Below are 26,796 nucleotides of genomic sequence, written 5' to 3' on the forward strand. Positions count from 1 at the left end.
ACAGTGAATAGTTTCCTTATCATCATGTGGACATTTATAGCAGCAGCCAAATACTCTAAACGCGTGACGTTGATTCTAAATGTGGAAGGAAAAACCGGAAGACCTGGAGAAAAATCCACGTGATTACGGGGAGAGACATGGAAACTCCAAATATAGAGCAGGTGTCAGGGTTGGGATCGAACCCACGACCTCCGGAATACGAGGCGAGGTACTTAACATCTCACCACCGTGGCTAAATTATTTTCGGCTCGGGGTGTGGTGGGTGAGGAGGGTGGACACCGGACCAACATCCTCTTTTAATCTCGTACAGCATAAAAAACCCAGCATGAACAACAGGAATCAAGAACACCGTGAGATGATAGTTTAACAGATGGGCTATTGGCACATCCGATTAGCACGGTTGGCTACGTTCGGTGCGCGAGAGACATTCAACACGCGTATGTACATCTACTCGAGACACCGCAATCAACACTCGGGTTTTGCACCCTCCACTGCTCTTGCTGCAAGTCTGCACTGAAGCGCAGCGGCACAACTTCCTTGGAGCTTCACTTTTTGGAGTGCCGTCTCGCTAACTTGAGACGTCTCGGGCGTCCAGAAGACCTGGAGGAGAAGGCCAGTGGCTCTCTCCCCATCAACTGTCCCGATCCTCTCGCACGGCCCGATAGCAGCGCCTGACGACGCTCTCAGCAGAGTCACCACCTCACCCACTGGCTCTGCAGCCCATCGTTGACTCCTGCGCCGCATAGCACGGGCCTATCTGTGGGCTCATATCAATATAGATTCATCCTTGAAGAATGGACCTCGTTTCTCCCCCACACGGCCGCTCAGTCTCCCTTGAAATGTCCTCTCTCCTTAATACCAGTTACACAATATGGGCCATACCATTTTCATGCCCTTCGCGAGGGATGTTTATTTTCCAGTAAAAACCATGGCTACTCTATACGAGGGGTGCATTATGGGTCAATCCATTCCCTTGTTTTACACTGATATGGATATATTTACAGTAACTCATACTAAATCCCATATTGCCACATCCATCTGCAATCACTCTTCTTCCACGCAATCTCACCTGCGGGAATTCCCATCGAGTACGAGTGGTCGACTCTCTCTCATGCTCACCCCTCGGGCGAGTAAGAGTGGTTGACCCGGCCAGGCAGCTGTGCTGCGTTCAAAGTCACGCCGTCTTTGGGTGGCGACTGGCGTCCGTTTTCTGATTCGTCAGCGAGATCACGTGGCGTCCGATTGGCCGCGTCAGCACGAGGACCGGGGCTCCCGCTCGGCGGTGGCGACGTCTTCTCGGCGATCGTCTGGATGGGGCGGACGGCAGAGCCGACGGTTTAAATAGTTGCCCAAGACCCACGTCCTCGGCCTATCAACGTCTAAGCAGTTCACCGGCATCGCTTCGAGCAATCCTAGCCACCGAAGCGGCGACAGCGAATGTCAAAACCGGCCTAGGATCTGAGTTGAGGCGCCGCCGCTGCCGAAATTGTGTACTCCCAGAAGGCCACGTGGCTGATGGGATGTGTAAAACATACTTTTACTTTTTCGTGTGGAGTGAAAGACATGGCCGGTGGGGGGGGGGGGGGGGGGTCAAGTGCCTGCTGAGACAAAATGGGCGTTTGTGTAGCCACTGGTGGCTGGCCAGGGTATGGTGACCGGCAGACTCTGCCCATTGGTGTAGCACAGCGGCGCCTCCCTTCGCTACAAAAACGGCGCAAGCGCCGGATGACAATTACAATCCTGGTTACTATGCTGAAGCGCACCTAGCCTGGCACGGGCCGGTTGTTGTTGTCATCGCCACATTTGCTCGGCGTTCCGCTGAGCAAAGTCGACGTTCAAACAATGCGAGTTCAACCCCCGATGAAGCCTTGGGAAGCTAAATGGAGTTCGAAAGAACTCGCAGACAAACACCGCCTGGCCGTGAAAGACCCAACGCAGAAGTCTCTCCGTGGATTTGATCTTCCGTGAAGCTACTCAGCTCATGGTCCATCCTAAATCGCATCCGCTGCACAAACCCTGGCAGATGCAGATACCCGATGCACAAATCGAACGTTAAGAACTCTCCAGTGGTAGTGGTGAGACTGTGGTCATCCAGAACAGAGACCGTACGACGTATAACAACAACGCAATACCCCGAGATCCACAAATACGAAGAAGGAGACATTGCAGAGATGATGATGATGATGATGATGCTACACGACTCCGCTACTGCTACTCCTGACGCTGCGGTTATCTGGGCTTGACCACCTCCAGGTGAGGTTGTAGTTGTGTTGCTCTGCATCTACATCAGCAGCCATACGGAAGAAGATTGCCCATAGACTAACATTGCCCATAGACTACCATTGCCCATAGTCTTACACTGCCCATTGTCTTACGTTGCCCATACACTAACATTGCCCATAGGTGCATGCAAGGCAGCGGTACCGTGAGGGAGGAGGCGTCGCAGTCGGCCCGGCGTGTGCGCGGCTGCCAGTGGCACACGAGGCTGTCGTTGTGCACGCTGTAGTCACGGTGGCCAAGCAGCCAGTAGGTCTTCATGATGCCCTTGCCCTGCGCACGCCATGCCACACCGCACCGCACGCGCCACACACCGCACGTCTTGCACACACCTCGTTCAGCAGCCACACGCCGCATTTACCGGCCACACACCGCACGAGCCACACACCGCACGTCTCACACACCGCGATCACCAGCCACAAGCGCGGTGCGCCCCCGGCTCATCCAACAAGGTGGGTACGAAAAACGTTGGTGCATTTTGGCATCTGCGCCATTCTTCTAATGCACAGTGGCTCTCGCCAAGCCGCTGTGTTTCACAGACGGGTGCAGTGTGCTAGTAGAGGGGAGCCGTGCTTGCTGTGTGTGTTATCCCGGGATCCTTTTTCTAAAACTGGCAATGTGGATGGACCGCGACATTGGCACACGGTGGCCTACTACTTGTTTGGTGCCACGGTGGCTAGGAAAAGTTAACTCCCTCACCTGGTATGCATGAGGTCGTGGTTTCGATCCCGACCCTGACACCTGCTGCATATATATTCTCTCCTTGTGGTCACGTGGATTTTTCTCTGGGTCCTCCAGTCTTTCCCTCCCCATTTAGAATCAACATCACGCATTTAAAGTATTTGGCTGCTAAAAATTGACACTTGATAAGCCACTTCGTTGAGCTATCATGTGTGATAGCCAGGTTGCTTCTGAAAAAGAGCTGTATAGCTCAGTGAGCCTTACCTGGTAAAATAAAACTGCAGTGCACTCGATTATCCGCGTCTATGATGGGGAGGATTGCCGCGGATTATTCTAATTCGCGGATAATCCAAAAATAAAATTTTTCCGCGGATCTCTATGCCAGAAACCACTAATATAGTATACTTAAGAAAATACTCTTTCGATTTAGAACAAATACTAATGATCGACCGATCGATGTGCGTGCTCAGTGATAATAACACGCTCCTGCACAGCAGACTCGGCCCACTAAGTGGATGACAGCAGAGCCACGCCAATCAACGTCAATTAAACTCCGTCACCCACTATTGTACATATGGCAACTACAGTACTGCAGAGGCGATCGCGTGGATTTTGGATCAACCTGAAGCAACATTTGTTCAGTTTAAGCACGTGCCTTGTTATAAACATTTCCAAGAATAACAATGTATAACTGTTATTAATTTGAGCTTCAGGAAAAATCCACGAGTTATTCATTTATGTCGAAATCTCAGGTGCGCAGTTAAACCGCAAATCAGATAAACCGCACGCGGATAATCATCAACCGTAATCGTAAATAGTATAGAATGACGCCGTGGTACCTTTACCGTTCCACTGTAACGCAGGCGGCGCGTTGCGTTTTATGGTGAATACAGCCGCAGTATTACTACGACTGCTCCGACTTATTTTATATTAACCAGGGCAGCCTGCCGGATTCGAAAACGCGGACTTCTGCTAGGAGCGGGAAAACGCGCTACGGCTGGGCCGGATAGCCGCTCGTCGCACACGCGCATTCGAAGGGCGCCTCCAAAGCATCGGAATCCTCGAGCTCCTCCTCCTCCACCACGCGCACCCACAGACCTTGACTTGGATCTCCCCACGTGGCTCCATGATGTACGCCTCGTCCCTGGACAGCTCTGCGTAGGTCGCCGAGCTGATGTGGATTTTCTGTGCTGAACAGGATTGTGGGGGAGAGAAACCAGAGCGTCGTCTCGCGTGGCGGTCAGGTCCCGGCGCTCACCGATTCGCTCCGCTCACTCCGTTAGTTCGCTGGCGGCGGCCGCTTGACTTCATTCATTGAGGCCTCAGCCTCGACCACACACCGATTGTTTCATCTCTTCCACCACACTGCAGCTCACGAAAACTCACCCACTCGCTCATCCACTTACTCGCCCACTCATGCACTTACCCATCCACCGACTCTCCCACTCAACCCACCCGCTCATGCACATACCCACTCACTCCCATTCACTCACGCACTCACCCACTCACTCATGCACTCACCCACGCACTCACTCACCCACTCACGCACTCACTCATGCACTCACCCACGCATTCACTCACCCATTCATTCACGCACTCACCACCCACTTACTCCCTCACTCATGCACCCACTCACTTTGACCCACGCACTCACCACACTGGAGGTCACTTCACTTCTCTTTTACTGGACATCTCTAGAAAAAAGAGCTTCATAGCTCAGCGGCTTCCTCCTCCAGTCTAAATAAAGATTCCAGTACCGATTATTTATGTTATTCTTCCCTCGCACTGCTCTACTTTGTACTTCTGTCCCATTTGCCTCTGCAACTCAACCTTGCTCAATGCAAGGGACGTGTTAACTCTCATCGTCTACCACGACTTCGAGAACGCTGTTCGTTGCCGCGGGTGGCGTGCGACGTTTTGGGCCATTTCATTTGGGCCAGCGCCCAGCTACCAACAACTGTGGAACAATGAAGAGGAAAGAAGACGTTGTTAAACCCAGAGCTCGCCACCGGCGATTGTAATGATTGTTATAATGGCGATGGTGATTATTATAATGGCGATGATAATTATTGTTATAATGGCGATGGTAATGATTGTTATAATGGCGATGGTAATGATTGTTATAATGGCGATGGTGATTATTGTTATAATGGCGATGGTAATGATTGTTATAATGGCGATGGTGATTATTGTTATAATGACGATGATGATTGTTATAATGGAGATGGTAATGATTGTTATAATGGCGATGGTGATGATTGTTATAATGGTGATGATGATTATTGTTATAATGACGATGGTAATGGTTGTTATAATGGTGATGGTAATGATTGTTATAATGGCGATGGTAATGATTGTTATAATGGTGATGGTGATTATTGTTATAATGGCGATGGTAATGATTGTTATAATGGCGATGGTGATTATTGTTATAATGACGATGGTAATGATTGTTATAATGGTGATGGTGATTATTGTTATAATGACGATGGTAATGATTGTTATAATGGTGATGGTAATGATTGTTATAATGGCGATGGTAATGATTGTTATAATGGTGATGGTGATTATTGTTATAATGGCGATGGTAATGATTGTTATAATGGCGATGATAATTAATGTTATAATGGCGATGGTAATGATTGTTATAATGGTGATGATAATTAATGTTATAATGGCGATGGTAATGATTGTTATAATGGTGATGGTAATGATTGTTATAATGGTGATGGTAATGATTGTTATAATGGCGATGGTGATTATTGTTATAATGACGATGGTAATGGTTGTTATAATGGTGATGGTAATGATTGTTATAATGGCGATGGTAATGATTGTTATAATGGTGATGGTGATTATTGTTATAATGGCGATGGTAATGATTGTTATAATGGCGATGGTGATTATTGTTATAATGACGATGGTAATGATTGTTATAATGGTGATGGTGATTATTGTTATAATGGCGATGGTAATGATTGTTATAATGGCGATGGTGATTATTGTTATAATGACGATGGTAATGATTGTTATAATGGTGATGGTGATTATTGTTATAATGGCGATGGTAATGATTGTTATAATGGTGATGATAATTAATGTTATAATGGCGATGGTAATGATTGTTATAATGGTGATGGTAATGTTTGTTATAATGGTGATGGTAATGATTGTTATAATGGCGATGGTGATTATTGTTATAATGACGATGGTAATGGTTGTTATAATGGTGATGGTAATGATTGTTATAATGGCGATGGTAATGATTGTTATAATGGTGATGGTGATTATTGTTATAATGGCGATGGTAATGATTGTTATAATGGCGATGGTGATTATTGTTATAATGACGATGGTAATGATTGTTATAATGGTGATGGTGATTATTGTTATAATGGCGATGGTAATGATTGTTATAATGGCGATGGTGATTATTGTTATAATGACGATGGTAATGATTGTTATAATGGTGATGGTGATTATTGTTATAATGACGATGGTAATGATTGTTATAATGGTGATGGTAATGATTGTTATAATGGCGATGGTAATGATTGTTATAATGGTGATGGTGATTATTGTTATAATGGCGATGGTAATGATTGTTATAATGGTGATGGTAATGATTGTTATAATGACGATGGTAATGATTGTTATAATGGCGATGATAATTAATGTTATAATGGCGATGGTAATGATTGTTATAATGGTGATGGTAATGATTGTTATAATGGTGATGGTAATGATTGTTATAATGACAATGGTAATGATTGTTATGATGGTGATGGTAATTATTGTTATAATGACGATGGTGATGATTGTTATAATGGCGATGGTAATTAATGTTATAATGGCGATGGTAATGATTGTTATAATGGTGATGGTGATGATTGTTATAATGGCGATGGTAATGATTGTTATAATGGCGATGATAATATTATAATGGCGATGGTAATGATTGTTATAATGGCGATGGTAATGATTGTTATAATGGCGATGGTAATTATTGTTATAATGGTGATGGTAATGATTGTTATGATGGTGATTGTAATGTTATAATGGCGATGGTAATGATTGTTATAATGGTGATGGTAATGATTGTTATAATGGCGATGTTAATGATTGTTATAATGGCGATGGTAATATTATAATGGCGATGGTAATGATTGTTATAATGGCGATGGTAATGATTGATATAATGGTGATGGTAATGATTGTTATAATGGTGATGGTAATGATTGTTATAATGGCAATGGTAATATTATAATGGCGATGGTAATGATTGTTATGATGGTGATTGTTATAATGGTGATGGTAATGATTGTTATAATGGCGATGGTAATGATTGTTATAATGGCGATGTTAATTATTGTTATAATGGTGATGGTAATGATTGTTATGATGGTGATGGTAATGTTATAATGGCAATGGTAATGATTGTTATAATGGCGATGGTAATGATTGTTATAATGGTGATGGTAATGATTGTTATAATGGTGATGGTAATGATTGTTATAATGGCGATGGTAATATTATAATGGCGATGGTAATGATTGTTATAATGGTGATGGTGATTATTGTTATAATGGTGATGGCAATGATTGTTATAATGGTGATGGTAATGATTGTTATAATGGCGATGGTAATGTTTGTTATAATGGTGATGGTAATGATTGTTATAATGGCGATGGTGATTATTGTTATAATGGCGATGGTAATGTTTGTTATAATGGCGATGGTAATGATTGTTATAATGGCGATGGTAATGATTGTTATAATGGCGACGTTAATGATTGTTATAATGGCGATGGTAATATTATAATGGCGATGGTAATGATTGTTATAATGGCGATGGTAATGATTGTTATAATGGTGATGGTAATGATTGTTATAATGGTGATGGTAATGATTGTTATAATGGCGATGGTAATATTATAATGGCGATGGTAATGATTGTTATGATGGTGATTGTTATAATGGCGATGGTAATGATTGTTATAATGGCGATGGTAATGATTGTTATAATGGCGATGGTAATTATTGTCATAATGGTGATGGTAATGATTGTTATGATGGTGATGGAAATGTTATAATGGCGATGGTAATGATTGTTATAATGGCGATGGTAATGATTGTTATAATGGTGATGGTAATGATTGTTATAATGGTGATGGTAATGATTGTTATAATGGCGATGGTAATATTATAATGGCGATGGTAATGATTGTTATAATGGTGATGGTGATTATTGTTATAATGGTGATGGCAATGATTGTTATAATGGTAATGGTAATGATTGTTATAATGGCGATGGTAATGTTTGTTATAATGGTGATGGTAATGATTGTTATAATGGCGATGGTGATTATTGTTATAATGGCGATGGTAATGTTTGTTATAATGGCGATGGTAATGATTGATATAATGGTGATGGTAATGATTGTTATAATGGTGATGGTAATTAATGTTATAATGGCGATGGTAATGATTGTTATAATGGCGATGGTAATTATTGTTATAATGGCGATGGTGATGATTGTTATAATGGTGATGATTGTTATAATGGTGATGGTGATTATTGTTATAATGGCGATGGTAATGATTGTTATAATGGTGATGGTAATGATTGTTATAATGGTGATGGTAATGATTGTTATAATGGTGATGGTAATGATTGTTATAATGGCGATGGTAATTATTGTTATAATGGCGGTAATTATTGTCATAATAGCGATGATGTTATAATGGTGATGGTAATGATTGTTATAATGGTGATGATTGTTATAATGGCGATGATAATTAATGTTATAATGGTGATGGTAACGATTGTTATAATGGTGATGGTGATCATTGTTATAATGGCGATGATGATTGTTATAATGGTGATGGTGATTATTGTTATAATGGCGATGATAATGATTGTTATAATGGTGATGGTAATGTTATAATGGTGATGATAATGATTGTTATGGCGATGGTAATGATTGTTATAATGGCGATGGTAATGATTGTTATAATGGCGATGGTAATTATTGTTATAATGGCAATGGTAATGATTGTTATAATGGTGATGGTAATTAATGTTATAAAGGCGATGGTAATGATTGTTATAATGGCGATGGTAATTATTGTTATAATGGCGGTAATTATTGTCATAATAGCGATGATAATGTTATAATGGTGATGGTAATGATTGTTATAATGGTGATGGTGATGATTGTTATAATGGCGATGATAATTAATGTTATAATGGTGATGGTAACGATTGTTATAATGGTGATGGTGATGATTGTTATAATGGCGATGATGATTGTTATAATGGTGATGGTGATTATTGTTATAATGGCGATGGTGATTAATGGTATAATGGCGATGATAATTAATGTTATAATGGCGATGGTAATGATGGTTATAATGGTGATGGTAATGTTATAATGGTGATGATAATGATTGTTATGGTGATGGTAATGATTGTTATAATGGCGATGGTAATTATTGTTATAATGGCGATGATAATTAATGTTATAATGGCGATGGTAATGATTGTTATAATGGCGATGGTAATGATTGTTATAATGGTGATGGTAATGATTGTTGTAATGGTGATGGTAATGATTGTTATAATGGCGATGGTAATATTATAATGGCGATGGTAATGATTGTTATTATGGTGATTGTTATAATGGCGATGGTAATGATTGTTATAATGGCGATGGTAATGATTGTTATAATGGCGATGGTAATTATTGTTATCATGGTGATGGTAATGATTGTTATGATGGTGATGGTAATGTTATAATGGCGATGGTAATGATTGTTATAATGGCGATGGTAATGATTGTTATAATGGTGATGGTAATGATTGTTATAATGGTGATGGTAATGATTGTTATAATGGCGATGGTAATATTATAATGGCGATGGTAATGATTGTTTTAATGGTGATGGTGATTATTGTTATAATGGTGATGGCAATGATTGTTATAATGGTGATAGTAATGATTGTTATAATGGCGATGGTAATGTTTGTTATAATGGTGATGGTAATGATTGTTATAATGGCGATGGTGATTATTGTTATAATGGCGATGGTAATGTTTGTTATAATGGCGATGGTAATGATTGTTATAATGGCGATGGTAATGATTGTTATAATGGTGATGGTAATTAATGTTATAAAGGCGATGGTAATGATTGTTATAATGGCGATGGTAATTATTGTTATAATGGCGGTAATTATTGTCATAATAGCGATGATAATGTTATAATGGTGATGGTAATGATTGTTATAATGGTGATGGTGATGATTGTTATAATGGCGATGATAATTAATGTTATAATGGTGATGGTAACGATTGTTATAATGGTGATGATAATGATTGTTATGGCGATGGTAATGATTGTTATAATGGCGATGGTAATGATTGTTATAATGGCGATGGTAATTATTGTTATAATGGCGATGGTAATGATTGTTATAATGGTGATGGTAATTAATGTTATAAAGGCGATGGTAATGATTGTTATAATGGCGATGGTAATTATTGTTATAATGGCGGTAATTATTGTCATAATAGCGATGATAATGTTATAATGGTGATGGTAATGATTGTTATAATGGTGATGGTGATGATTGTTATAATGGCGATGATAATTAATGTTATAATGGTGATGGTAACGATTGTTATAATGGTGATGGTGATGATTGTTATAATGGCGATGATGATTGTTATAATGGTGATTATTGTTATAATGGCGATGGTGATTAATGGTATAATGGCGATGATAATTAATGTTATAATGGCGATGGTAATGATGGTTATAATGGTGATGGTAATGTTATAATGGTGATGATAATGATTGTTATGGCGATGGTAATGATTGTTATAATGGCGATGGTAATTATTGTTATAATGGCGATGATAATTAATGTTATAATGGCGATGGTAATGATTGTTATAATGGCGATGGTAATGATTGTTATAATGGCGATGGTAATGATTGTTATAATGGTGATGGTAATGATTGTTATAATGGCGATGGTAATATTATAATGGCGATGGTAATGATTGTTATTATGGTGATTGTTATAATGGCGATGGTAATGATTGTTATAATGGCGATGGTAATGATTGTTATAATGGCGATGGTAATTATTGTTATCATGGTGATGGTAATGATTGTTATGATGGTGATGGTAATGTTATAATGGCGATGGTAATGATTGTTATAATGGCGATGGTAATGATTGTTATAATGGTGATGGTAATGATTGTTATAATGGTGATGGTAATGATTGTTATAATGGCGATGGTAATATTATAATGGCGATGGTAATGATTGTTTTAATGGTGATGGTGATTATTGTTATAATGGTGATGGCAATGATTGTTATAATGGTGATAGTGATGATTGTTATAATGGCGATGGTAATGTTTGTTATAATGGTGATGGTAATGATTGTTATAATGGCGATGGTGATTATTGTTATAATGGCGATGGTAATGTTTGTTATAATGGCGATGGTAATGATTGTTATAATGGTGATGGTGATGATTGTTATAATGGTGATGGTGATTATTGTTATAATGAAGATGGTAATGATTGTTATAATGGCGATGATTGTTATAATGGCGATGGTAATGATTGTTATAATGGTGATGGTGATTATTGTTATAATGAAGATGGTAATGATTGTTATAATGGCGATGATTGTTATAATGGCGATGGTAATGATTGTTATAATGGTGATGGTGATTATTGTTATAATGGTGATGGTAATGATTGTTATAATAGTGATGGTAATGATTGATATAATGGTGATGGTAATGATTGTTATAATGGTGATGGTAATTAATGTTATAATGGCGATGGTAATGATTGTTATAATGGCGATGGTAATTATTGTTATAATGGCGATGGTGATGATTGTTATAATGGTGATGATTGCTATAATGGTGATGGTGATTATTGTTATAATGGCGATGGTAATGATTGTTATAATGGTGATGGTGATTATTGTTATATTGGTGATGGTAATGATTGTTATAATGGTGATGGTAATGATTGTTATAATGGTGATGGTAATGATTGTTATAATGGCGATGGTAATTATTGTTATAATGGCGGTAATTATTGTCATAATAGCGATGATGTTATAATGGTGATGGTAATGATTGTTATAATGGTGATGGTGATGATTGTTATAATGGCGATGATAATTAATGTTATAATGGTGATGATAACGATTGTTATAATGGTGATGGTGATCATTGTTATAATGGCGATGATGATTGTTATAATGGTGATGGTGATTATTGTTATAATGGCGATGGTAATGATTGTTATAATGGTGATGGTAGTGTTATAATGGTGATGATAATGATTGTTATGGCGATGGTAATGATTGTTATAATGGCGATGGTAATGATTGTTATAATGGCGATGTTAATTATTGTTATAATGGCGATGGTAATGATTGTTATAATGGTGATGGTAATGTTATAATGGTGATGGTAATTAATGTTATAATGGCGATGTAATGATTGTTATAATGGCGATGGTAATTATTGTTATAATGGCGGTAATTATTGTCATAATAGCGATGATAATGTTATAATGGTGATGGTAATGATTGTTATAATGGTGATGGTGATGATTGTTATAATGGCGATGATAATTAATGTTATAATGGTGATGGTAACGATTGTTATAATGGTGATGGTGATGATTGTTATAATGGCGATGATGATTGTTATAATGGTGATGGTGATTATTGTTATAATGGCGATGGTGATTAATGGTATAATGGCGATGATAATTAATGTTATAATGGCGATGGTAATGATTGTTATAATGGTGATGGTAATGTTATAATGGTGATGATAATGATTGTTATGGCGATGGTAATGATTGTTATAATGGCGATGGTAATTATTGTTATAATAGCGATGATAATTAATGTTATAATGGCGATGGTAATGATTGTTATAATGGCGATGGTAATGATTGTTATAATGGCGATGGTAATGATTGTTATAATGGCGATGGTGATTAATGTTATAATGGCGATGGTAATGATTGTTATAATGGTATTAAAGGTGGCATAGATGATGATGGTGGCTGTAATACTCGTGGTGATGGAGGTGAAGACTGCGATGGCAGTGGTAGCGGTAGTGGAGGAGATGGTGATGGAGGTGGTTGAGGTGCTGTGGCGGTTGTGGAGGTGGTGATGGTGGAGGAGGTGGTGGTGGAGGAGGTGATGTTAATGGTAGCCGATTGGTTGTGTGGTTGCCTGGCTGTGTGGTTGCTTGGTTCCATGGTTGTATAGAGTAGGAGTTAGTGACGTCTGTCACGCTTGCCCTCTGGCGCGATGACGGCACGGATGGTGACGTCATGCACAGGGGGCGGGACGGTGACGTAATGTCCCCCTGGGGGATTTCAGCTGGAACCTGTCACGTGTTCAGGGTAGGTTTCAGAGTCCGGGAACGTGAAGGGTGGAAGTCGGGACCCAGGGTAGGGGGAAATTGGCACCAGGCTAGGGTAGCCTGTGGGTATGCTAGGGGCCTCCTCAGTACCCTTCCCCCGGTGGAGCGATGGGACCCCGGGGTAGGGGGAAATTGGCACCAGGCTAGGGTAGCCTGCGGGTGTGCTAGGGAATCCCCAGTACCTTTCCCCCGGGGTGTGGAGTGTAGGCAGTGAGTGTGCAGTACACGAAGTCGTGTGCGAAGAGAGGTCTTTAATAAAACAACTGGCGCAAGCCCTTAATAAACGTGGTGTGAGCCCCTACACGAAGATCTGCCTCCGAGTCATCATTTACGCCTCAACAGTTGTATGAAGGTGTGTTGAACTTCTTTCGCGCCATATGTAGGAGGTGCGAGGGGAAGGACAACAAACTAAAACCCAAAAAGCAGTTCTGCAGAAATTAGTTTGTCAATCAAGATGATGATTAAAGGGTGCGTAGCTCCCAGTGGCTTCCTAATATCGGAAGGGAGGGTGTTCCAGACGGACGCAGAAGCTTACTTACTCCCCTTTGCTCCCTGTGGAGCATCAGGCCGCAACAATGTCACGCCATGGCGGATGGACTTTAGCAGCTTTCTCTGCTTCACCCTAAGACAGGTAGTCCCCCCCATTGTCTCTAGTTGGTCTGGAACGGTGCGTTGCCAGGTCTTCGGCCTGCCCCGTGATCTCTTCCCTTTTGGAGTCCACCGTAGGGCGGTCTTCGTTATGTGACTCGGGTTCCATTCTCAGCACGTGTCCCAGCCACCTGAGTCTTCGCTCTCCGTTATGTCCCGCAGAAGCGGCGCGTTCGAAAGCGCCGCGCGACGGTGCGGTGACAACCACCCTCTTTGTTCAACTGCGCAGCAGGGAGTGTCTCCCGGTGCTCTTGTGAACTCGATCAACGCGTCGCCGTGGCGACACGACCACCACCGCCACCACCACCGGACAAGTGGAAGCGAATGCAGGTGCGGCGCTGGTGACGTCCGGACCGCGATACCCTGCCACGTTACCAGGAGCCAGGGCCTCTGGCTTCTGAGAAGCCTCCGTTGCTCATGGTATCAACACATCCGCACCTCCGATTCCACGTGGCCACCACTGGGTGGGGCTAGTTGGTGGTGTTGGTTGCTGGTACTGGTTGATGGTGCTGGTACTGGTTAATTTTTCCCTCACACTGCCCCACCAACCAACACCGGTAGTGCTGGTTGGTGGTGGTGGTGCTGCTGGTTGGTGGCGTTGTTGATGGTGCTGGGTGGTGGTGCTGGTGGTGCATTGCAGGACTCACGCAGGCTCGTTGTCTCCATGCGGGAGGCGGTGTTCACGGTGTCCCCGAAGAGGCAGTAGCGCGGCATCTTGTACCCCACCACACCGGCCACACACGGGCCTGGGCACACAATGGCGCTCAGGATCTGGCACCGCCCTCCGCACTTTGTCTGCATGCTGGGTCCCATTACAGCTACAGCCTCGCTGGAGGAGGGGGGGACTGTCTCCTGGCCAAGAGTTAACACAGTGTCCCGGAAACACGCTCGGGATACCACGCTCGGGATACCACGCTCGGGATACCACGCTCGGGATACCGCGCTATAGTCCTTGGGCCAGACCAGATATCGGTACCACCCAAGGTGGCAAAACTTAAATGGTGCCATTTTATTTGTTACACCAACAGAAGTAAAATAATACGTGATAAGCTTTCCAAATGAGCAGCTGTTTAATTTTTCTCGCAGGAAACCTGTTTTTGCACTTATCGCAATAACACCTATTTGCCAGGACGTTACAAATAAAACAATCCAACACCTCTGCTGTTAATTAAGACAATAAATAATTTACAAATTGGATGTTTGTCCCCAAGGCATGTATTTCATACATATTCTTGCATTTATTCACGCTTCCATTTAAAGCTTTCGTGACTGCAGGGATTCATCTTCTTGGTTCTTTTGGTAAAGTCACGTAGAAGGTGAAGAAACAGTTACTTCAATGCTAAATTATTCTGTTGATACGTAAACTCCTTTGTCAAGGCACTCTGCTCCTCCCACCCAGCTTAAAATAAACTGCCAAGCTTAGCAGTGTTCATTGGAGTGCTGTCTTTCAGACAGTTCTGTTTCTTCACCTGAGGAAGTCTACTTGTGTTGTGGCCGAAACGTCGTGAGAATTTTATTTTATTATGTTTATTATTTCCCTTTTACGTGACTTTACCGAAAGAACCAAGAAGATGAATCCCTGCAGTCAAGAAAGCTTTAAATCGAAATTTAACTGCCTCTACGGGGAGGGATTCCACATAACCTTGAGATCCTTCAACAAACTCCGGGATAAGAAGGCTCAGCTAATCGAGTCTCTCACCTTTCTAAAGAGATACCGCGACTCTAAGGTAATACCAAATGTAAACTCTGACTTTAACATAGCTACTTCCGTGACCAGTTACATGCTAATCCCTCACACTAACATGCTAATCTCCCAGTTACATGCTAATTTCTGACTTTAACATCCTACTAATCTATCACATTAACGCAGCTACTTCAATGCTAAATTCTTCTGTTGATATGTAAACTCCTTTGTCAAGGCACTCTGCTCTTCCCACCCAGCTTAAAATACGCTGCCAAGGTTAGCAGTGTTCATTGGAGAGCTGTCTTTCCGACAGTTCTGTTTCTTCACCTGAGGAAGGCTACTTGTGTTGTGGCCGAAACGTCGTGAGAATTTTATTTTATTATGTTTATTATTTCCCTTCTACGTGACTTTACCGAAATAACCAAGAAGATGAATCCCTGCAGTCACGAAAGCTTCAAATCGAAAATTAGAGGTTTCCAAAGAAGAGGTTTCCAGCAATGAAGATAATGATGCTGCCGCCCAGTACGAAGCTGCTGTGAATCAGTCGTACAATAAGCTGTTCATCTTCATCAGGGTGGAGCTTTTTGGCAATCCTCAAGTGGTGACAATGACTAATCTCACTTCTAGACTGGTTGCTTCAATGAACTCCCTAGGCATTGTCCAAGGCAACAAATCAACCAAGAAGCACATAAGGCGAAAGCTGAGAGTGCGTTTGCTAGAGCCTTTCAAATCTTCCCTGATGGGATAGGAAATCTCCTCTATCCAGATAACCTGTCCATGAGGGAACTTGGCAAAGAAAATCAGTTTCTTAAAAGCGAGCTGCAGACCCTGAAAAGTGTCGGTGCTCAAGATGTTATAGCCAAAGCAGCCATCAAATTGATAGAGGACATCAAGAGTCAAGATGTTCCTCAAGCCTGGCTGCCTGAAGTCAAACCAGAAGCAGAATGTCCTACCATTCCAGAGTCGCTCATTGTCTTCCTGTACCATCTACTCACAGGTGCTAATGATCCTGATCATGCATCCCACAGTTTAGCAGCTTCCTCAATCATTTGGCCATGACATAGTTTATACAGTAACATGTGGAAAGACCAAGCCTTCCGAGCACATTGTTCTGCCATTCAGTGTCAAGTCATTGTCAGGGAATGTAGAGCTGATAAACATCCTCAACCGACTTGGTCACAGTGTGTCTTCAGAAACGCTCATCATCTGGGAGTGACATTGCCCTACCAGCTAACATCCGTCCTGGTATATTCACAACTTTAGTCTGGGACAATATCGATTGTCTTGAAGAAACCGTCAGTGTTGAGGGAACATCTCACAGAGTCAATGCGATTGCTGTGGAAGCAAAGCCAGTCAACCCAGTTCCCGTGCAACCCATGCCCACTGTTTCCAAAACAAAGCAGATAAGCATTAATGCAGCCCCGCCAATGTTACCAACTTACAACGTTGGACAACGGGTGGGGCCATCACAAAGCAAACGTGGAGATGCCGATACTGCAGCCAATAAACTTGCCAGAGAGAAGAACCTTGTTTGGGTCCTAGCACGCCACAACAAGAAGACCAGTCAATCAGCAGCTGGACAGGCTTCAACATCCTGACTCGAAGTGAGATGACGGTCATCCCCGACAATGTAGGCTATTTGCCTACCATCAATGCTCCAGCGACACAAATGTCTACTGTCAACGAGGTGCTTAACCAGTCACTGAGCGTCATGCAGTACTTAAGCCTAACAAAGATTGTCTGCGTCTTTGACCAAGCCCTGTATGCAACGGCTGTCGAGATCACATGGAAACACTGACAAGTTCCATTATATCATCAGGCTTGGGGTATTCCACACCACCTGCACACTGCTGGCAATAGGAAAGCATTTCCAAGATGCTGGACTCTGAGATCTCTGCATTGAGTCTGGCATGATCGCAGAAGGCTCCATTACGTGTGTTATGGATGGCCGCATGTACAACAGGGCAGTGCGACAACACAAACTCCTGTATGAGGCTCTCGTGCGACTGACATGGAATGGTTTCCTGTCCTGGTTGGAAGCAACTCACATGAACGACATGGTTCACCTGGATGAGACACTGAGGACCATTGACAACCTTGGGAAAAAAGTCTCACAAGCCGCTTTGAAGGAGGTCCTTGAGACTGTTTGAAGTCTACCGCGAGTTTCTCAGAGATGGAAATGGCAGCCTCTTGACCTTCTGGATGTCCTAATTGGACATGGTTGAAATCTTGTTGGGGCTCATCCAGAGAGGGAGACTGGATGCTCCACTTGGCAAGCATTCGAGCAATAATCCCATGGTGCTTCGCTTATGATAGGATGAATTATGCACGCTACTTCCCCTGCTACTACGCCCAGATGTCTCAGCTGCCCATCACACACCCAGATGTGTACACGGAATACATGGAAGGAAGCTTCTCAGTTCAACTGGGCTCCACCAATCAGTTTGGCCGAATCCCTGTTGACCAAGCTATAGAAGAAGCGGTGAACAAAGACACCCAGACAGCTGGAGGGACAAAGGGATTCAGCTTGAAGCCAGGAGCCGTGACCAAATATTACCTAACAGCTGAGTACAGAAGCATGTACCTCAAACAGCTGAGAAACCTGTTATGTCAAGGTAGGTCTAAACTGTCCCATCCAGATCTACAGGGTCCAAGGATCAAGCGAGATGAAGCAGATATCCGGTCTCTCATTGACCTTATGGAGAATAACTGTATCAATCCTATGTCCCCTGATGAGACACATCTGGTTAGCCTCTCCACTAGCACCATGGCTCCACCTGATGTGACCAGGGATCTCTTGAAAGCTCTTGAGATAGGAGAAGAGGCCTACCAGGTATTCAAGAAAACACGGTTAGCTGAGGACCCACAATCTATGAAATTCCACGACAAGATGACCAAGCAAAGTCTGAAGACATTCTCCAATATCAGCACAAAAACAGCACATGGAAAGAAAGCACAGGATGTGGTTCTGAAGGCAGATAGAAACCTGTTCCGCTACATGATCCTGGTGGCTGAGAGCAGGAAGGTGAATATGAAGGATGTCCTTGCCCATCCACCGGGCCCACTGCCATGAGCACTGGCAAATGCTGATGGGTCCCTACGAAAAACAAACAAGGCTGCACTTGCCAGAGAGCTTGAAAAGAATGTGTCTCCTGTAGAAGACATCCCAACCCCATCTACTTCCATCATTGATGGGATGAGCCTGGTCAGCCTTGACCCAGGTCCTCCTGGGTCTACCAACAGACTTCGATCAAATATGCTGAACGACTGAACCGGGGTGCAGACACCACTCTCCAGTACCTTGCAGGGGGACACCACGTCCAGTAGTGGATAAAATTCCTGTGCAGTTCCTCCAACAAGTCCAGTCTCATCAAGTTTCTGGTGGAAGAATGGAAACTCCAACGATACAGAGAGATGCTGCATGGCAAGGTGTTGTACATGACCTGTGAGGAAACCTGCTAAAAGTTGACAGAAGATGAGTGTGCGGAAGTAGCAGAGCTGCACTCTACGCATGAAGAAGTGGACACCCGTCTGCTCCTGCATGCATTGCATGCAGCAAATGTGAGCTCAAAGGCAGTTATTATCACAGCTGAAGACACTCATGTCATGGTGCTTTGTCTTGGCTTCCAGAAGGACATCACCTGTCCCATCTACCAGAAGTGTGGGACACAGAACAGCACATGGTTTGTCGATATCAGCAAACTGGCAAGGTCACTTGGAGACAGCATCTGTGACAGCCTAATTGGCTTACACGTCTTCACAGGCTGCGACACTGCCAGTGCATTCGCCGGTCGCGGGAAGCTGAATGCTCTGAAGATGGTGAGAAAGGACACTTCCTGCCAACTGGGGCAGTCATGGAATGTGAGTGATGAGCTGTTCCAGAAAATTGAGCAGTTCACCTGTCGTATGTATGTTGCTAATAGCAGCACTGGTTATGTGAACGAACTGCACTACCAGCTCTTCTGCACCAAAAGGAGAAAAGTCGAGTCCAGCCAGCTGCCACCATGTCTCTTTATGTATGATCAACAAGCCAACTATCAGGCAGCAATCTGGGAGTGCTGTCTGCAGGCTAACCATGTGGTGTCAAGCCCTACTGAGTATGGATGGACAGACGATGATGGCAAGCTGGCCATTTACTGGATGCGCTCCCCACCCGCACCAGATGTGGGCTTGGAACTGCTAGCATGCAAGTGTGTGCGTTCATGTCAGTCTATTTGACGTGCCTGTCAAATGGACTGACATGCACAGACACGTGCAGGTTACAGACCTGCAGTAACCAAAAACTGCAGGATGATCCAGAACCTGACTTTGAACTTGGAGTCAGATGACGAGATAGACGAGCAGTTTGATGAGTAACACAGGGTGGTGATTCTGGACTCGGTTACCCTTGTTAACACCATCTAAGTACACACAGAGCTTGATAAAAAAATAATGTAACCTTCTACACATATACCCCTCACAAACAATATATATGGGATTACATGTATCATTGACTAAGTATATACGAATGTCAATGTTGATAATACAGGATGTTGAAAAATTATGGATCCAATTTCAAAGCAGTATATTTCACGATGGCAACATGTAACAATTATACAAAAAGTTATCAACGGTTTAATGAGTTAGCAAGTTTTACTAACCATACTCTTTGGTTCTTTCGGTAAAGTCACGTAGGCTAAAATAAATCAATAAAACAATAAAATAAAACTAAAATGAAAACATAATTTTTTCGTATTTTATTTATTTATTTTCCCCCTACGTGACTTTACCGAAAGAAAGAGTATGGATCCTTGCAGTCACGAAAACTTCAAATCTAGAATTTTACTAACCATTTTATAAATGCTCAATGTGCCCTCCACCTGCTGTACGGACAACATCGAGACGATAGTTGAATTCGTTCCAAACGCCTCTTAATGTGTCTTCTTCCATTGAAGTCACCGCTGCCGTGATTCTGTTTTTAAGGTCATCCAGATTAGTCGCTAATGGTGGCACAAAAACACCACGGGTCTTTGACGTATTCCCACAAGAAAAAGTCGCAGGGTGTGATGATATCTGGGGGTCTTGGGGGCCAAGAATGTAGCCAAGTCTTGGGGTCCCCTTGCAACCTATCCAACGTTGAGGCAGCACGTCTTGCGAATGACTGAGGCTAGGGGCTGTTTGTGCACTCGGAGAGGCATCTAGCGGTAATCATTTGAAACTTCATGCACCGCCGTTTCAAGTGGTAAGAGTTTCATTCATGGGTGGTTCATAGAGATATAGCGATTTCACATCGGGTTCATCCTTTTCAAACACCCTGTATTCAAGTAGTTCCTTACCTCACTATGGTATTTCTTATTATCCTGTGTTTTCATTGTGTATTTAAACCAATAAAGACCAGTTTGTGACCTAACTGGCTTTGGTTTGGGTAGTTTTTCAGTAATAGTGCCCATTTCATCGTTCCGGATGCCTGTCATAGGGTATGGGTATAAAAGTCATGGTAACTACAACTAAGCTGCCCCTCCGCAAAGGTTATCAGAATATGTCCCACACACATGGATGATTACAAAAATAATTACTAGACTTTGGGTTTCATCTTTAGAATGATGCAACGAAAGAATCTCCGGCCACCATCAGTGCATGCGCGCATGGGTGGGTACCGGTGGTTGTGTGAGTGCATGAGTACCGGTGTGTGCGAGTACCGGTGTGTCTGAGTGTGTGCATCCCGGTGTGTGCGAGTGCATTCGTGCGTACCGGTGCGTGCGTACCGGCGTGTGCATGCGTGCATACCGGTATGGATGCCGGCGCGCAGCTGCAGCGGCTGCAGCGTGCCGTTGAGTCGCAGACCGTCCGTGTTCACCTGCCGCACGGCCGCCACCAGGTCGAGGGCCATGCGCGCGATCTCGTGCGCGTGGACGTCGCCGTTCCTCTCGGGCAGCCCGCTCGCTACCATGTACGCGTCTCCAATCGTCTCCACCTCGGCGGCACACGCGGGGTGGGGGGGGGGGAGGCGGGGGGGCGCTCGTCAATGGGTCCATGGCGGAGGCTTCCTGCTGCCCTCGCCGTGCGGAGGGGGCGCCGGTGAGGTCCCACGTCTGAAGCGTGGGGCGCGAGGGCCGAACGCGCTCGGGAGATTTCGACGGCCGTCGATCGGCCGCGAGAGGGAGACCGCGGTAGCCACGCGGTGGCCACGCGGTGGGCGTGCCAGCGGGTGCTCGGGGTGACATCATCGCCACCCACTGCACCGGCCAATCGGCTGCCAGAACGACCGCCCCCCCCCCCCCCCCCGGCCCACCAATGCAGCACGGCCGCAACTTGGCGGTGTCACTCGGTGCCGAGGGAATGAAGTTTATGTTTCTAACGGCTATTGCCTTTGGTCATTCATTGCATCGATATTGTTGTCAATCTTAATGTCAACTTTGTCAAGTTATGTTATTTGTTACCGGTTGACTTTTTTTTTACTTTGGAAATTGACGTGCGAGCAAGCTGGGCCGAGCAACCCTCAGTTCTCTTGAATTCCGAGGTCTATTTGGACGTATCGGCGGTACATCGGTACCGCATAACACAACCAGTTCTCATAAAACCGTCTAAAATCAACATATGAATCAGCAAATCTGTTTTATCGGTCTTTAATTGACCCTGTCGCCAAGTTTGATGCGCTTCGAAGGTTTATTCAGCCAACTAAAAAATGTTAACATTGACCGTTGGGATTTGGGTCCGTCGAGTCGAGGAAATGTCCGACCAAGCCTAGGGCACGAGAAGTCGAAGCTGTTTTTGGAACACGGAGCCAGCCGATCGTCATCAGGCTGGGTGTTGCTATATGGCAACAGACTGTGAAGCTTCATGTTAGGCCGCTTCTATAAGCATTCGTCTTCTGACTGCTTCCACATCACGAGAACCGATGTTGACGCACCACCACCACTATCTTCTGACCGGGGGTTGAAAATGATGGGGAAAAGAAATAATGATTCTATATACTGCGCACCACCGGTGTGCACCACCAACTACGTTCATTTGTCCCAACCCCCTTGTGGAGTTGGAGATCGTCAGAAGTTTTAGCGCATACGCGATTCTCGAGCTGCCCAAGTCAGCCCGAAGAGTGGCATCGCCCTTAAATATTCTGCCTGAATTAAAGCAGGAAAAAAACACATGGAAAAATGTAGCGATGCCCTCAGCAATAATTTTTGACAAGTCGCAGTCTAGTCACAAAAGGTGGGTCACCAAGCTTACCTAGCACTGTTGGCATTACCCAACATACCGTTCTCACTAGCAATTGAAACGTTTGCAAATAATAACTCGCGCTTTTTTGAACCAAGCAAAGCTCTCGGCGTGGGCACAGCATAAAGCATCGCGCGATAGGGCTCAGCGGAGAGAGGATGGTGGGCACAGCCGAGAGCGGGCGATGGGCACAGCGGAGAGAGTGTGGTGGGCACAGCGGAGAGAGTGCGGTGGGCACAGCGGAGAGAGTGCGGTGGGCTCAGCGGAGAGAGGATGGTGGGCACAGCCGAGAGCGGGCGATGGGCACAGCAGAGAGAGAGTGGTGGGCACAGCGGAGAGAGTGCGGTGGGCACAGCGGAGAGAATGTGGTGGGCACAGCGGAGAGTGTGCGGTGGGCACAGCGGAGACAGAGTGGTGGGCACAGTGGAGAGAGTGCGGTGGGCACAGCGGAGAGAATGTGGTGGGCTCAGCAGAGAGAGGATGGTGGGCACAATGGAGAGAGTGCGGTGGGCACAGCGGAGAGAATGTGGTGGGCTCAGCAGAGAGAGGATGGTGGGCACAGCCGAGAGCGGGTGATGGGCACAGCGGAGAGAGGGTGGTGGGCACAGCGGAGTGTGGGTGGTGGGCACAGCGGAGAGTGTGCGGTGGGCATAGCGGAGAGAGTGTGGTGGGCACAGCGGAGAGTGTGCGGTGGGCACAGCGGAGAGAGAGTGGTGGGCACAGCGGAGAGAGTGCGGTGGGCACGGCGGAGAGAATGTGGTGGGCTCAGCAGAGAGAGGATGGTGGGCACAGCCGAGAGCGGGCGATGGGCACAGCGGAGAGAGGGTGGTGGGCACAGCGGAGTGTGGGTGGTGGGCACAGCGGAGAGTGTGCGGTGGGCATAGCGGAGAGAGTGTGGTGGGCACAGCGGAGAGTGTGCGGTGGGCACAGCGGAGAGAATGTGGTGGGCACAGTGGAGAGAGGGCGATGGGCACAGCGGAGAGAGGGTGGTGGGCACAGCGGAGAGAGGGCAGTGGGCACAGTGGAGAGAATGTGGTGGGCACAGTGGAGAGAGCGCCGTGGGCACAGCGGAGAGAGCGTGGTGGGCACAGCGTGAAGCATTGCGTGATGGGGCACAGTGGAGAGAGCGTGGGTCAGCGGCCGTCTTTGTTTGCACCCGCTAAAGGGGTCACCGTCAGGTTAAACCCCCACGACGTCGACCTGGCAACGTCGTTCCACAGTGACCGCACATATTGCTCTGCCACCAGCGTTGCCGTGTCTCTGCGCAGGACGGGGGCTCTCGGTCGGTGCAGTCGCAACATCGTCGGTGGAACGTTTTTCAAAGCGACCCTCTATTTATAAAAACAAAAAGATGTGCAGCATTCCACGGAAATACAAGTGGCAAGCCGCCACCGATGACGTTAATGCCTCGGTATTTCACCGTCATCTTCATTTAATCGATGTGACGAGCGTGTTCCAGAGAAACAAGTGTTTTGTCCTGCCATAGGGAGGTAATGCAGGGGGCAATGCTCGCGCCTCACAGCAGGAAGCACCTGGGTTCGATTCCCGACCTTCCACGTGGAGTTTTATATGTCCTCCGCTTGTTCTGAATGGGATCCCTCCAGGTTCTCCAGTCTTCGCCCACAGCTAAACCCAAAATACTGCACGTCTATATACACCACCCCATGCAGAGTCTTCGAGATTGGAGTGGTAAGTATGGTGCAGCATATACTTTTTAAAGTAAGATGTACATTTTTGTCTATTTGTATGTTTATTTATGCCAATTTCATGGAGTAAAGAAATTTCAAGCACTGAAACAAAAACCCATTTAAGAACACCTAAAAATATGTCATACAAGAATGCGCCAAAATAAGCAAATTTTCAAGAATAACGACAATGTAGCGATTATCTGGCGTTTTTGAAAATCTGGCGCCCCCCACCCCTGAATCCGCCGAGTTATAATCGATGATCGACCGTAAAAAAAAAAGATAAATCAAGAAAGTGTCATTGCGCGTGGTGGCGGCACTACCTTGTAGACGTCGTAGGCCTCGATGCGCCTGTCGAAGCACATGTAGAGTGCGTTGAGTAACTCGACCACCTGCAGCGGCGAGCAGCGCGCCGCGATCTCCGTGAATCGCACCACGTCCGAGAAGAATATGGTCACCTGCGCGGGAACGGTGGAGGGGGGTACCGTTCGCATTGTCGTCGGCGTTACACGGCGTTGTTTCACCAAAGTAATAGCAATCGGGGGGCGATGTTGCTGCTGCTGCCGCCGCCGCTGCTTGCCGTGTGATTGTTCAGCATTGCGATGTTGTTTGTTGATGTTATTTTAGCTATGGGAGGAAGCCCAAGCACCCGGAGGAATCCCATGCAGTAACAGGGGGAGAGAGAGAACGTACAGACCCCACTGCAGCCCGTCACCCTGCCTCCCACGGTGGCTATGTGCTGCGGCTCCTATCGATGATGTAAGCTGTCATTAATTCGTTTCAATTCCGCGGATGCTGCTGCTACTAATTCATTACACAATCTGCTGATGCAGCTGCCCAAGGCTCCTATTTGATGTCGCCACTGCCGACGGTTATATTCACGCGCGGGTGAATATGGAGGCGGTTGCTTATGAAGCTCACTCGCCAGGCGACTTCAACACAGCCGCTGAAATCCGTGCAAGAACTAGGGAGAGCAGGTACAGACTCCCCACACGGACAGGCGATCGAGTCGGGAATGGAGCGCAGGCGATCGTTCGCCACCGGGCCCGCTGCCCTGGAGCCCATCGCTCCGCTTGCTGTGGATCAGATCTTTAAACGTTTCATGCTCTTGCGCCGTACGTAGCCGACCGCGCTAATCGGAGGTCGTGTAACGGAGGCCTCCGTGCATCCGGGACTATCGCAGGGAGGAGCCGATCACCCCCCCACCTCCATCAGAAAACGGCCTGTAGAAGCAGCCCTCACGGAACTGCTTCTGAATTTATTTCAGGCGAGTCTCTTGTCCGCACCGGGTAGCAGCGCTTTCGCACACAGCCTGCCACAGAAACAAATGCTTGTCGCGTGACAGGCTGATATATTTACCGACATGGGACCTCCCTTTCCAGTATCAAGCAGAATAGGGTAAACCTATTCTGCTTACCCCGAGCTCTCAATGTCCTGATAGTGGCATTGTCTTTGTGCTGTTCGCCTTTTGGCATCCTCTGGTCTAACACTCTAACGAAAGCTGTCTCTGGTGTGGACCAATCAGTTTAAAAAACAATGCATATGTAATAACAGGGTGACACCTGCCAGGCTGCAAGGGTAATTAACGGTTATAGCAGCATTCCATAATGCCTTATTATGAAGGGGCATATCTGGGCTAAAGGTTAAGGGCGGAGTCAGTCGGGAAGCTCTGGGAACCATCCCGAAGGGTCTAGAAGGTTCTGGAAAGAGGGCGTGGCCAGAGGTGGAGCTTGGCCACGCCAGCAGATATAAGGAGGACCGGACCAGAGCTTCGAGGCTGTTAGTGTGGGGTCTGGGTCCTGGTTGCGTCTCTGGCATCGTCATCTCTTCGACCACGTGGCTGTTCTTCTGCAAGACCAGCTCCGTCGACGCCGCTGCGCTCGTCAACTAGCCAGTGTAGCGCAGGACGGATATGGGCTGCGTGTTTGGACAGCCTGGGTGTAGCCGCGTTACGAAGTGTATTGCCCTGTGTGCCCTTAATAAATAAGAAGCCTTCTACTAGAAGTGTGTTGGAAGTCGCTCACTACACATATACTACCAGAGCATGTTTTTTTGTTTAAATGTTCGCCACAAGTATGTGGTTAATGCAGACATCATTCCTTGCAAATGTTTCAGTTTGGTGTTTTAACATCTGAACACA

At 45.2% G+C, this 26,796-nt stretch overlaps 1 protein-coding gene across 1 annotated transcript in view; it reads right to left on the minus strand.

Annotated features, from left to right (window-relative positions):
• LOC116937219 (atrial natriuretic peptide receptor 1-like) overlaps positions 1-26,169 on the minus strand; it is a 28,026-nt gene extending 1,857 nt beyond the window's left edge. Inside the window, exons 1-6 of the mRNA XM_076073405.1 lie at positions 24,980-26,169; positions 21,544-21,730; positions 14,741-14,839; positions 4,057-4,148; positions 2,425-2,550; positions 1,070-1,307 (exon numbers count right to left, since the gene is read on the minus strand). Of these exons, the coding sequence (XP_075929520.1) occupies positions 1,116-1,307; positions 2,425-2,550; positions 4,057-4,148; positions 14,741-14,839; positions 21,544-21,730; positions 24,980-25,150 (867 nt within the window). The 5' untranslated portion in view covers positions 25,151-26,169 and the 3' untranslated portion in view covers positions 1,070-1,115. The remainder of the gene's footprint in view (positions 1-1,069; positions 1,308-2,424; positions 2,551-4,056; positions 4,149-14,740; positions 14,840-21,543; positions 21,731-24,979) is intronic.
• Positions 26,170-26,796: the final 627 nt, after the last annotated feature.

This window comes from Petromyzon marinus, chromosome 42, assembly GCF_048934315.1.
Source record: "Petromyzon marinus isolate PM22_M1 ecotype Great Lakes invasive population chromosome 42, UKy_Petmar_22M1.pri1.0, whole genome shotgun sequence".
Lineage (NCBI taxonomy): Eukaryota > Metazoa > Chordata > Hyperoartia > Petromyzontiformes > Petromyzontidae > Petromyzon > Petromyzon marinus.